The sequence below is a fragment of the Diospyros lotus genome, chromosome 12 (assembly GCF_014633365.1).
Source record: "Diospyros lotus cultivar Yz01 chromosome 12, ASM1463336v1, whole genome shotgun sequence".
NCBI classification, from domain to species: domain Eukaryota; kingdom Viridiplantae; phylum Streptophyta; class Magnoliopsida; order Ericales; family Ebenaceae; genus Diospyros; species Diospyros lotus.
The window spans coordinates 20330386-20343898 of NC_068349.1; the positions used below are offsets into that span (position 1 = coordinate 20330386).

General features: G+C 39.6%; 1 protein-coding gene across 1 annotated transcript in view; it reads right to left on the reverse strand.

Annotated features, from left to right (window-relative positions):
- Positions 1–13513, reverse strand: part of LOC127787346 (TATA-binding protein-associated factor BTAF1) — a 92859-nt gene that overhangs the window by 46111 nt on the left and 33235 nt on the right. Inside the window, exon 12 of the mRNA XM_052315340.1 lies at positions 7586–7797. Within this exon, the coding sequence (XP_052171300.1) occupies positions 7586–7797 (212 nt within the window). The remainder of the gene's footprint in view (positions 1–7585; positions 7798–13513) is intronic.

Sequence of the window (13513 nt, forward strand, 5' to 3'; positions counted from 1 at the left end):
GCTTTGCAAACTGATAATAGGGGGGAATTTCGAGCTTTCCTACCTTACCTTCAAACTCATGGAATCCAATCTCGATGTATTTTCCCACATACTCATCAACAGAATGGTGTAGCCGAGCACAAGCACAGACACATCGCTGAGATGGGTTTAACATTGTTGTCTCATGCTCGTATGCCTCTTCGATTTTGGGTGGACTCTTTTCAAACAGCAATTCATCTTATTAACTTGCTTCCTTCTTCCTCTCAAGTCTTTAACACCATTTGAACTGTTGTATAACAAACAACCTAATTACTTCATTCTCCAACTTTTGGTTGTGCTTGCTTTCCTTTTCTTCGTCCATATAATTGACATAAGTCTGATTTTCACTCTGCCAAGTGTGTTTTTCTTGGCTATAGTCATACTCAAACCGGTTACAAGTGCTTGCATCCATCTGGAAGAGTGTGTGTGTCTCAGCATGTCCAATTTAATCCTAGTGATTTTCCTTGTTCTTCTTTGTTTTCTACTTCTTCAGTGCCTAAGTCATCCATCCCTCAAGGGTATTCTACTGCTCTTCTAGAACCTATTTTCACTCACTCTAATTCTTCATAGTGTTCCTCGGTTGCCCCAGTTCCGTTCTCCACACTGTTTGGTAATCAAAGAAATGTTTCCTCTCCATTTGCATAACACTTACAGGAGTTGCAATCTAATCCAACTTCTTCAGTTGTAGCTGTACCCCGTCCTATATCTAGTTCAGCACCTCAATCTCAACCTAAGCCATCTAAACATGTTCCTACCCCTTCCTTTCATCCTATGATCACAAGATCCAAGTCCAAACAGTTAGTTGCTCCTCCTCATGCCTTAGTGGGTTCCGTTGAGCCTAGTTCAGTTAGTGAGGCCCTTTTAGACTCACGATGGGTTTAGGCCATGAATGAAGAGTATACAGCCTTGCGGAAAAATCACACTTGGGATTTGGTTCCTCTGTCTAAGGATATGAATCTAGTTGGTTGTAAATGGGTGTTTAGGGTGAAATACAATGCTGATGGTTCTGTTCTTAAGTATAAAGCCAGGCTAGTTGCTAAAGGATTTCATCAAACTCCGGGTGTAGATTATGCTGAAACCTTTAGCCCGGTTGTTAAGGCTCCAACAATTCGAATTTTGTTTGCTTTGCCAACTACCTATGGTAGGGACATCCAACAAGTTGATGTAAATAATGTTTTTCTCAATGGAGACTTAACCGAAACAGTTTATATGGTCCAACCTTAGGGTTTTGTTAATACTCAGCTACCTACACATGTTTGCAAGTTAAAGAAGTCTTTGTATGGGCTGAAGCAGTCTCCTAGAGCTTGGTATATGAAGCTTAGAATAGCCTTACAGTCATGGGGTTTTGTTCGTGCTGTATCGGATGCGTCTTTGTTTATTAAGAAGACTACTGATTGTGTGCTTTATGTGTTGATCTATGTTGATGATATTCTACTCACCGGTTCTGATAATGATGCACTTAAGTCATGTATTAAAGCTTTGGACACTCATTTTGCTCTTAAAACTCTGGGTTCGGTAAACTATTTCTTGGGTTTTGAAGCTTACAGAGAGAACAGTGGTATTTACCTCACTCAAACTAAGTATGTACTTGACTTACTGAAAAAGGCTAATATGCACGATAGCAAGCCATGTGATACTCCTACGGCTGTTGGTGTTTCGCTAACAGATGAAGGAGAACTATTTTTCAATCCCTCTTTGTATAGAACACTCATTGGCTCACTGCCATACTTGACATATACCTGTCCGGACATCGCTTTTACAGTTAACAAACTGAGTCAATTTTTGTCTAGTCCCAAGGTGCAGCATTGGTTAGCTTGTAAGCGTCTTTTTCGATACCTAAAGGACCCAGCTAGCTTGGGCTTGATTTTCTCTCCCTCACGTATTGATTTGTCCTTACAAGTCTACACTGATGCAGACCATGCTGGTTGCAAGGTGACTCGTCTCTCTACCAATGGATTTTGTGTTTTTTTTTTGTCAGAATCTTATTGTTTAGGGATCCAAGAAACAGACTGTTGTTGCTAGATCTGTAGGAGAGGTCGAATATCGTGCTATTGCCTTGGGTATGACTGAATTAATGTAGCTGAAAACATTGTTTCAAGAGTTAGGCTATCCCTGTGTTGTCGTTCCTATTGTGTGGAGTGATAATTTAGCTGCCAAAAGCATGTCCGAGAATCTAGTTTTTCATTCTCAAACCAAACATATTGAAGTTGATGTTCATTTTGTTCGAGAGAAAGTGGAGAATGGTGAAGTGGAGGTTCGATATGTTCCTACAGCTAATCAAGTGGCTGATGTTCTTACAAAAGGGTTGCTTAGAGATCGCTTTAAGTTTTTGCGAACAAAACTTGGTTTGACATTATCTCTTGTGCATGTTGGCTTTATGGTTGCTGAAAGATTATCTACATCTGATCACTTAACCTCAATGGAGTCTGATTTGAGGGGAAGTGTTGGAGTAGTTTAGTTTGCATGTTGTGTTCTTCTCTCAGCTTTTACATATGTTGTTGTTTATTCTCAGAACCAGATGAAGCAATTTGCAGATAGGAGAAGGAGTGAAAGAGAATTTCAGGTGGGAGACTAGGTGTATTTGAAGCTTAAACTAGGTCACCTAAGGGCATTACTGCAAAACCCTAGCTCCAAGTTGAATCCAAGATACTATGGCCCATTTCCCATCACTGCAAAGGTGGGAAATGTAGCATACCAGTTGCAACTACCAGAAGGCTCTAACATCCACCTGGTATTCCATGTGGCACTCCTTAAAAAATCGGTAGGGACTCAACCAACAAGTCCTACCCTACCCAACCTTCCTAGTGCCAATGACAATATTAAAGAACCGGTAGTTGTGCTGGATAGGAGGGTGATCTACAAGCACGGGGTCCCTATTCCTCAAGTACTCATCAAGTGGTCTCATGTCCACTCGGATAGCAACACATGGGAATACCTTCCGGACATGCTTTGCCAATTTCCGAGAGTAGCCAGCCTCCTCCACATTTCTTGAGGACAAGAAAATTTTGAAGAGAGGGGTAATTGTCATGATCCACGTAGCAAGGAGGGGGAGATAGAGTAATTAAATGTAATAGGAAGGGAGGAATAGCTATTAGCAGAATAGGCAGTAGAGTATGCTGTAAGGGGGGTACATGTTTGTTGCTGCTTAGGCAGGTTGTACATTCCCTTAGCTGTAAGCGGTTAACCGCACATGGGCAAGGAATCCACCTATATATTCAGCTAATCCTTGCCAGGGATGGGTATGAAATATTCTAACAGAATTCTGACATTCTCTCTCTCATTCTCTCTCTCTCTGTTCTCTCTTCCTCCCTAATTTCTCCCCCTATCTTCATTCCTTCTCCTTTGAACAGTCCACTGGACGAAGGAATTCTAAGTCAGATCCTCGGGAGCTAACACCAGCCTTGAAATCGGAAATTCAAGTAAGAGGTTCATTTTCCCTCACTCCCCATCATGTCCCAATGCCTAGGGAAGGGAAGCCTAGGGGAAATGATCTTGCTGGAAATTTACATGACCGATTTGGGAAGAAGAAGAACATGACTAAGGTGACTGGAGAATTCAACAATTTACAGCAGGAGGGATCGGTGACAGATTATTGGTATAGATTTGAGGAGCAAATGCCCCTAATGTGGAGTGCTCAGCCAACCCTAACAGAACACTATTTTTGTATCAAGATTTGTTAGTGGTTTGAAGGACAAACTAAGGTTAATGGTCAAAATGATGATGCCTGCAACCACGAAAGAGGCGGCCAAGAAAGCAAGGTTGTAGGAACTCGCCTTGGAAACCAATTTTAGGAAGCATGAGCTAGAGCCTAACAATTCTCCTAAAAGCAACCAACTGATTGAAGGAGCTTCTAAAGTCATGCCGAGCATGAATCTGAGAAAAAATTGGAGTTGAACCGGCCAATTATAACGAAAGACTTTGGCAAGGAAGAGAGATCGGACAAGGATATCAATAGGGATCGCTGTTCATATTTGCCGGAGGATTGCGATGGTGATCGCATCCTTGCAGCTGAGGAAGAGTATGAGGCTGATAAGGTCCTCAGTATAAGGATGGTAGGTACAAAGAATGAGGAAAAACTTGAATTGGATCAGGCAACTCAGGCTGCCAAGGAAGTAATGGTAATTGCCAAAAAAGCTATCAAGGTTCCACTAGAGGAAAAATCTGCTGAAAGTGGGCTTTTGGTGTACACTAGCAATTGGGAAATAAAAGATACTCCAATTGAGGATACCTCTACTAAAGATGAGAAAGGAAAAAATGTCAGGAAAAAGGTGGAAGAATTTTTTGTGGAAGGAAACGAGATTCTTGCTGCTTTGCTTGTTCACATTTTCGTTGGAAAGCAACAGCATTGAATCAAGTTTTGGCCTGTAGAGCAGTTGGAATTACTCTCTATTGTTGGAGAGGATGTGGCGAAAGGCGTGATAGGTCAACTGGAATTAATTTTGAGAGCAACAAGGAATGAGTGTATGGCTGAAATAGGTGTTCCAACAAATCATTGTACTGATGTTTTTGAAGAAAAAAACACAGAAAGGCAAAAGAAAAGGAAGATAAGAGATAAGAACAAGAAAAGTCGAAGAAGAAACCAATTTGTTAAGGCTGGAATTGGCTGAAGAATAGGGTGAACAGCTGTCAATTCTTGGGGTCAATTCTTGGGGTCAATAATTGTTTGAAGGGGAGAGGATTGTCACAACCCCAAAGAATCCTCAGGGATATAATAGTCATACGAATTATAGGTTTCTTATTTTGATTGTATTGTTGTTATAACTGTTAGTATATCCAATTGTAAGCCTATAAATAGGCCTAAGTAGTTAGAGAATGGCAGGCTTATGAATGATAATTGAATTCCACTTTCCCTCTCTAAATTTGCCTCCGTTCTCTCTCTCTCTTCTTCTCTGTAAATCTTCTCCAATACTTGTCTCTTCCTCTCTTTCAATCTGATCTCCCTCCATTTCTTCCAAATTCCCTTCCTAAACCCAAGCCAAACCCTAGGGTTGTAACACGCTAATTTGAACAGCTTCGATTAGTTTTCCAGAAATGGCAAGCTTCTACAATTCGTAGAGAATTTGTCACGCTCTCCGTAGCGAGGCCAGAAACCGCCTAACTCTGGTATTTCTGAAATCTAATAGCGACTGCAACGAGCTCCGATCGCCCAGATTCACTTCTCACCAATGTCAAGCTCTTTGCAAAGACTCACCACCTCTTGAGTTTGCTTCAAACTTAGCTCCAAAACATCCAACCTTACCTCAAAAGGGACCGATTGTGACCAGCAATCTCCCGTGGTCGCCTATATCTGAATCACACAATGCAGTAGCCTTGAAAACAGAGGTTCGATTAATAGCCTCCTAAGAAACAGAAAAGCGATTATTACTCTCAATTACAACCGAGAATCAACCGACTTCCTGAATCAATTGGTCTAGTTTGCCTTCAAATTCTAATCGAACTTGGATCTAATTTTCAGTAAACCTAATCCGCTTTTTTAATTGGCTTCCAAGAATTGCTTAGATCTAACTTTAACAATCCTAAATTAGCTACTAAAATTACCAAAATCGCTACCGCAAGTCAGCCGACTCCGTTGAATTCACCAAAATTACAAGAATCATTGCTCGATAAACGTCATCACTTGGTGTGGTTTGACAATCCACAATTCCGAGCTGCAACCTAAGTCACAATGCAGTAGCCGAGAATCGACTACTATGAATCCACCTTCTAAGAATCAGCTTCACCTACTAGATCTGATTCGCCTTCCTCAAAATCAAAATTCAATAGTCCTCAGTTCGCATCACTCAACTGCACATGACCGCCTATGTCTGCAATCACTATCAAAATCACCTTCCAATCAAAACTGCAGCACACAATCGCGTACTGGTCGGAGACTTCACCGGTTTGGGTCGAAATTGCCTTCCGGTCAAGGCAGGTAGCACCCCACGGTGTGCCGGTCGAAATCATCTTCCGCTTTGACCTCCCTGATCTAGGTCAGAATCACCTTCCAATTAGAGTGAAAAGCACATCGTCGAGCACCAGACGTATTCGCCTTCAAATCTAAGCCGCAACAAAAATACAACCGAGGATGGTTCAACTCTGATACCAAATGTCACGACCCTAGGGTTTGGCTTAGGTTTAGAAAGGGAATTGAGAAGAATGAGAGAGAGAGCAGAATTGGAGGGAGAGACTGAGCAAAGATAGGGAGAATGGAGGAAAACAGGGGAGACCGAGAGAGAGAATGTAAGAGAGATCTGAATTCAATATATCATTTCCACCTACTTCTCTACATACTATAGCCTATTTATAGGTTGTTTAACTGAAATAGATTCTAGAACAACACCCATATGCACTTCAAAAGAATTAATACCATCTCCAAACAAACAATTGTAACTAATTATAGTATTGCCCCTCTAATTCCCATTGGATCATGACAATGGGAAGTATCCTTATTCTTGTAATACATTGTTCATGCCAAGGAAGCAACCACACAATGGGAACTTGTAACAACATGAGAGGAGATAAATAGATCTCCATAATTTTTGGAACTACAAAATTACTACTGCACTCCGACTCCATTACAAAGTAGACATATTCTGTTACATTGACATGGCTTTGCATGGTTTCATCTTCCCACGTCTCATGGGCTGAACTAAGACTTACCCTTTATTCTAAGGCTTGTGATGGTAGTGAAGAGTTCTCACTTAATGAATAAAACTTACCCTTTATTTTACTCTTCTTTGTTAAGCAACATCATTGCGCTACAAGGACTGCGCATATTCGATCTTCTCTTTGTGGCCGTCTAATGTACCTATTTTACACTCCTTCAATCATGCTTTTTTTCTATATTATTTTGAATTCTCTATTAGCATTTTCTTTATTTTTGTTTTCCAAAAGATTAAAATTAAAAATTTGTGGGGCTTATGTCCCACCTCCCCCAAAGTAACACGTCTTGCTTTGTGCTATCACCTTTTAAAACACTGACACGAGTAGTGAATTATTTTGTGACAACTTGATTTAGAGTGTATTTTTGGAAGGAAAACAAATGTTATAGGCCTTCAAAAATGAAGCACAACAAATTGAGGTTCTGACCTTTTAAGAAATGAACTACCTTAAATGATTATTAAGTTCCAACCTTTTACATATTCTATTTAATGGTAATTAGTTTGACGCCTAGTCATTGTCTTTGGGAATGGTAAAGAAATAACTGATGCCCATAGAAAGTGGTAGATCGTTATGATTGAAAAAGAGAAGAATATGAGTTTTACCTAGCAAAATAAAATAAACAGAGAAGAATATTTTAAGAAATAGTATGGTGGTATGTGCACCATACACAACTGTATATTTGATAAATAGCCATCCAAATATACTCCTATAGAATGTCAAACTCTTTATGCTTGTGAACAAATACAAAAATATGTACCATATTTTCTTTCATTGCTCAGCTGCATTAACTGTACCATACAACAACAATCACAAGCCTTAATTCCACAAGGATTAATTTTACCACAAATGAAATACATACGGAAACAGGTTAAAATTAAACAAAGCACTGGAAGATTACAATATGGAACTCAACAAGCAAAAATACCTGCTAGTTGATGGACTCAAATCATCCAGGTCAAGCAAGATATCCCACAGTAGCATAATAATAAAGTGCAAAGTTTGACCTTTCAGAGAAACAACAGCAGCAGCAATGGGTATCAGGGCATCTGCAGCAACAGCTCTCACATCATCATCAGGGTCCTCCAGCCCTGCTTTACATGCAGGAAGAATATGGCCAAGCAAATCATGAAGCATCTCCTAGTGTCCAAAAGCATAGCAGAAACAACAAATGAGAATCAGAACCCATGGATTTGAAAAAGGCAAAAAGGAAAATAAAATTACATGCAAAAGAACCACAATAGAGAAACAAGAATTTTTTCAGGCAGTCACAACCAGCCAAAGAGTCAATTAAGTAGTTTAGCCTCCTAGATTCAGGTGGAACTTCCAAGAGTGGAAAATAGACGCTTTGTCAATTCTTTTATGCCCTCATTCATGATTTCTCTACAGCTGGACATGACATCCTTGGGAAGGGAGGGTCTTTGTTGTTCATTCTTCTTATGGAGCCCCTTTTTTGGCACACCAGTTCCCAATGGAAAGCAGTTCAGCATAGAGGTCCAATAATCCTGCCAGGGTGCTTCATTTGTGTGCTCAGTTGTGTGGTTGTGATCCATACTACTGCCAACTTGTGTTAAGGAGAATATTACTTCTATGTATGAAGGATAGAGGAAGTATAGAATAGAATAGAAGGAGGAGAGTTATACTGTTTCTTGGTTTGTAGACAGTTGATCTTCAGTTACATAGCTTATGTGGCATTCAGTTAGTTTGTTACAAACAGAAAACACTACCAATGTTCTGTTTGTTACTTACTGCTGGCATGTCTGTTAGGTTGTTGTACAACAGGGAGAGCAGTATATAAACTCACTGCACTTGCTGTAACAATCATTGATTCAATTAATCTCTACAGTTTGATTTTCTTCCCTACATTTCTTTTCTTTTCAATTGTAAACTGTTAGGACCCTTGTCCTAACTAATGTTTTCTTTGAAGGTAGAACTGGAATTTGAGGGAGAAATAGGAAGAAATAAGGGGGAGACAAACCAAAATGAGGGAGAATGACAGAAAATAGGGGGAAAACCGGGAGAAATGAGGGAGAAATCTGACAAAATTGAGGGGGAAATTAGAGAGAACAATAGGGGGAAATAAGAGACTTTAATAAATTCTTCATAATTCATACATTGACATCCTCGGCCATGAGGGTTATGGTTGTATATATAAACAGCCCACAATTCTATAGAGCAGTTACCACTACTCCACTACTAGTAACTGCTCCTAAATCACTCCACTACCTCCCCACTTTCCATAACTGTAAATTAATTGTAAATAATGCCCAATTACTCCTAGAACATAACTGTAAAAATACTACAACTGCCCCTAATTAACTAGCAGGTCATGACATAAACTTCTCTCTAGCTCTTAAAGTTACAAAGGAAACACAAGCAAGTAGGCCTAGATTGGTGCAAGAACAATTGTCAGTAGGTCGAGCATTGTTTTTATGATTATGGATATTCATTGGGTCATATGATGGAGAATCAGATGGAATGTTGGAACTTTGATAGGAAAATCTATGGAAGTGATGGATGTAATTATTAGGAAAGGAATTCACATTATTTGCCTTCAAGATGAAATGCCTTAGCTAGAAAGTTAAAATGTTAACTGAACCTAGAGTTTACTTTAGTACTTGGGTGGACCTTAAAAAAATGAAGTATGGATTATTAAGGGTAAGACTTTAAAAGATGAGATTGTGGATGTGTGTGAAAAGGTAATAAGATAGGATTATTGTTCAAGGAGAAGTGAGTTGAAGTTGGGAGAACATATAAAGAGAATTTAGAAGGATCGTTGCGAGAAATACCTAGATGATCAACCATTAAAGGGGTGACTTAAACAATGATGTTGGCAGAGAAGCAAATGGGTATAGAAATGTGCATGAAGGTTAGGACATTGGAGAAAGAAATAATGAAATAAAAGCTATTTTGAATTTTTCCACAACATAAGATCCCATCATAACTAATACCATGTTCAATAAGTAGGGTAAACACTTGGTCACATCTAAAATGGGTTATCAACTAATCAAATAAAGTACCAAAACAACAATCCCAAACCTTAATCCCACTAGGTGCGATAGGCTACATAAATTCTAAACCTCCATGCATCTCTATCCATGGCCATACCCTCTATGAGGGTATTATAACCAATGACATATCTAAGAATTTTCCACTATGTTTTCTTAGGACCCATTTGATAGCCACTTTTTTCCTAGGAAAAGAGGTTTTTTCCACCCAATTTTCCATTTGTGCAATGTTTGACAGCCAATTTTTTCCAAGGAATTCATTTTCCCATTTCTTATCACGTGATAGCATTTTCCTTCAAATCAAGGAAACCAATTCCTTGGGGGGGAGGAGCTCCGATTTTCCAAGCAATTGAAACAGCAACCCACTGTGCTCCCATCTTCATCCCTTTCAACTTCCATGGAAGCAAATCTGCAGCGAGAGGGACAGAGAGCGAACGAGAGGGAGGGCGGGCAAGCGAGAGAGAGAGAGGCAGCGAGAGAGAGGGCGAGCGAGCGAGTGGGTCAGCAACGATGAGCGGCAACGGGTGGGTGAGGTAGCAGATCTGTATGTATGTGTGCGTATATATATATATATGTGTGTGTGTGTGTGTATCTATGTGCGTGTGTGTGTATCTGTGTACGAACGAGAGGAAGGGCAAGCGAGCGAGAGAGAGAGGCAGTGAGAGAGGGCCTCTCTGTGTGAGTATATATATACATGTATGTATGTATGTATGTATGTATGTGTGCATATATATATATATGTGTGTGTATCTGTGTGTATATATATATATTTATGTATATATATGTCTGTGTATGTAGAGATGAAGAATTTCCAATGTTGGTTTGGATATATATGTGTGTGTATCTGTGTGTGTGTGTGTGTATATATATGTATCTGTGTGTGTATATATATATTTATGTATATATGTATGTCTGTATAGGGATTCAATATATTTCAATACATTTTCACCATTGAATTCCATAAAAAATGTGTCATTTTCCACAAAAAAATAATACCTATCAAACACGAAATGTCAAGAAAATGATCAAATTCTATGAAAAATATTACCAATCAAACATCAAAAGACGGAAAATAACATCATTTTTCAGGTAAAAAATTATACCAATCAAACAGGTTAAACTTCTAATTTCCAAAAATTCATTTTCCCAGGAATTCAATTCCCTGTAATTCATTTTCTTTCCACCCAAATTCAACCCTTGCAATCAAATGCACCCTTAGGTCTTCCTATCCCTCTTTTCTTTATAATTCCCCCTATTTCATTTACTCATCGCTCAAGAGCTTCTACAGTTTTTCTCACATGCCCAAACCATCTTAGGAGGTGTTTGGCTTATAGCTTTTTTTTCATAACTTTTAAGCTATTTAGCTTTTAAGTTAAAAGTTGAGTAGCATTTAAGCTGATAATGTGTTTGGATAAATGTATTTTTAAGCTATCAATTAATAGTTATGTGTTTGGTTTGAAAGAGCTAATAAGCTATCAAAACTTGACAAAAATACCAAAATAAACATGGTGTGGAATGATGTAAAATTTTACCCTTAGATGATAAATTATACATAATTATTAAAAATATATTAATACAATATTACTATATGTAATATATATGTTATATATAACAATAATATATATTATTAAGTGTTATATATATACATATAATATATTGTTATGTGTATATATATTATGTTGTTTTATATATATATACACATAGCGGGGAGAAGCACAGCGGCCAATGGCTAAGGGTGGCGGCCAAAAGAGCTAGGGCAACAAGCGACGGGAGACAGAGGTTGAAATGGAACCCAACGACAGCTTGCGGCGATAGCGCGACCCACCAACCCGACGACGGCTTGCAGAGGCCCAGCTGGACGACAGCAACGGCCCTAGTTATCAAAGGCGCACCTAGGCACAAGGCGCCAGTTTGGCACCTCGCCTGGGCCGAGGCAAGGCGATTTTAGCGAGGCCCTTGCCTTGAGCGCCTAGGCGCTGGGGTGTGAGGCGCGCCTCATCAAACTTAGGTCTTTTAATTAAAACTGGCAACACAATAACTCCTCACTTCTCCCGAATCCAGCATCAGCATCCAGCCACGCCCTCATCCTCTCCAGCTCGCCCGATCTTCCTCTTCCTCTCCTTCACCTCTCCAACCCCAGCCGCGCCCGCCTCCTCTCTTCCTCACCTCTCCAGCTCGCCCGATCTTCTTCTTCCTCTCATCTCCAGCCACGCCCACATCCTATCTTCCTCGCTAGCTCAGCCAGAACTTCTTCTTCCTCTCCTCTCCAGCCGCGACCCCCTTCTCTCTTCCTCTCCTCTCCAGCTCGGCCCGATCTTCCTCTTCCTATCTTCTCCAGCCACGACTGCCTCCTATCTTCCTCTCCTCTCCAGCCACGCCCACCCCCTATCTTGTTAATTTCCTCTCCAGCCGCGCCCTCTTCCTCTATTGTCTTCTGCTCAAGCTCTTCTCCTCTCTTCCTCACCTCTCTTCTCATCTGCTCTTCAAGTTCAAGCTGTTAAGAAGCAGCTCACTGCCCACCGAAAGTAGCTGCCAATCTCAGTTCCATTCCAACCTCCCATCTTCTTGGCTCCAGCCTGCTCTTGTGAGTTCTTTACTTGTTTTTTATTTGATTATTTCTTGCATTCTTGCTTAATTTCTCTTGTTGGTTGCTGATATTTCTAGTTTAGAGTTTGAGACTTTATTTGATTAGTTTTTCAATTTCTCTTGCTGGTTGAGTTTGAGACTTAAGTTTGAACTTTGATGATATTTCTAGTTTAGAATTTGCATGATGAATGAATCAATTTTGATGTTGTTAGTTTAGAATTTGAAGATAATGAATCATGAATGATATGAATGTGTTATTATTGATAATTTAATAGTTGTTTATGATTTTATAATATTTTGAGTTTTTTTTCTAAAAAGTGCGCCTCGCTTCGCAAAGTCGCGCCTCGCCTCGTGCGCCTCATGCCTCAGGCTCCAGGACTCTTTGCGCTTCGCTGCGCCTCTCGCCTTTCAGAACTATGGCAACAGTAGATCTGGAGGAGGGGTGACGGCGGCAGCAGCGGTAATGGCAGAAGCGAAGGGAAGATGGGAGAAGAAAGCAATGGAGAAGAAGAGGTAGCAGGGACAAGGGGCGTAAATATTGAAAATGTTTTGAGGGCAAAATAATAAATTAGTCGGTCAACGCAATAAGCTGGTGATAGCGTTTTTGCAAAATATGGGGGGCACAAGCTTTTTTCAAAAGCTATTGTAGTAGCCTTTAAGCTATATAACTTTTAAGCTAATTGGTGTTGCCAAACACTTACAAAAAAAAACACTGCATAACTTATAAGCTGCTTATGCAGCTTATAAGCAATCAAACCACTTAGCCAAACACCCTCTGAATCTAGTACATCTTATCTTCAAGATGCATAATTTCATCTTTATCACATATGACCTCATTCATTATTTTATCTTTTCTTGTATGCTTGCATATCCACTGTAAATTTATCATATCAACTATATATATTTTGCACATGTAGCACTTAATTGCCCAACATTATGAGTCATCCAACAAAAAATGGTCTTATAGTCATCCAATAAAACTTTCCATTTATCTTTAAAAGGAATTTTACAATCACATAAAATGTTGAATGTTGTTCTCCACTTTAACCACCCTGCCTTATTACCATGAGTAACTAGTGTAGTAAAGAGTGTGCTCAAGCGCAAAGCACAATTCTAGTGCTTTTTCTTGTCAAGGCAAAGTGCAAATGGTAAAATACGGCTTCAGCACTAAAAGAAAATGTTTTTTTGTTAAGCACAATGCATGCTAAAGAGCGCTAATTTTAATTTTTTTTATCTTTTACCGTTTTACCATTTAAAAAGAA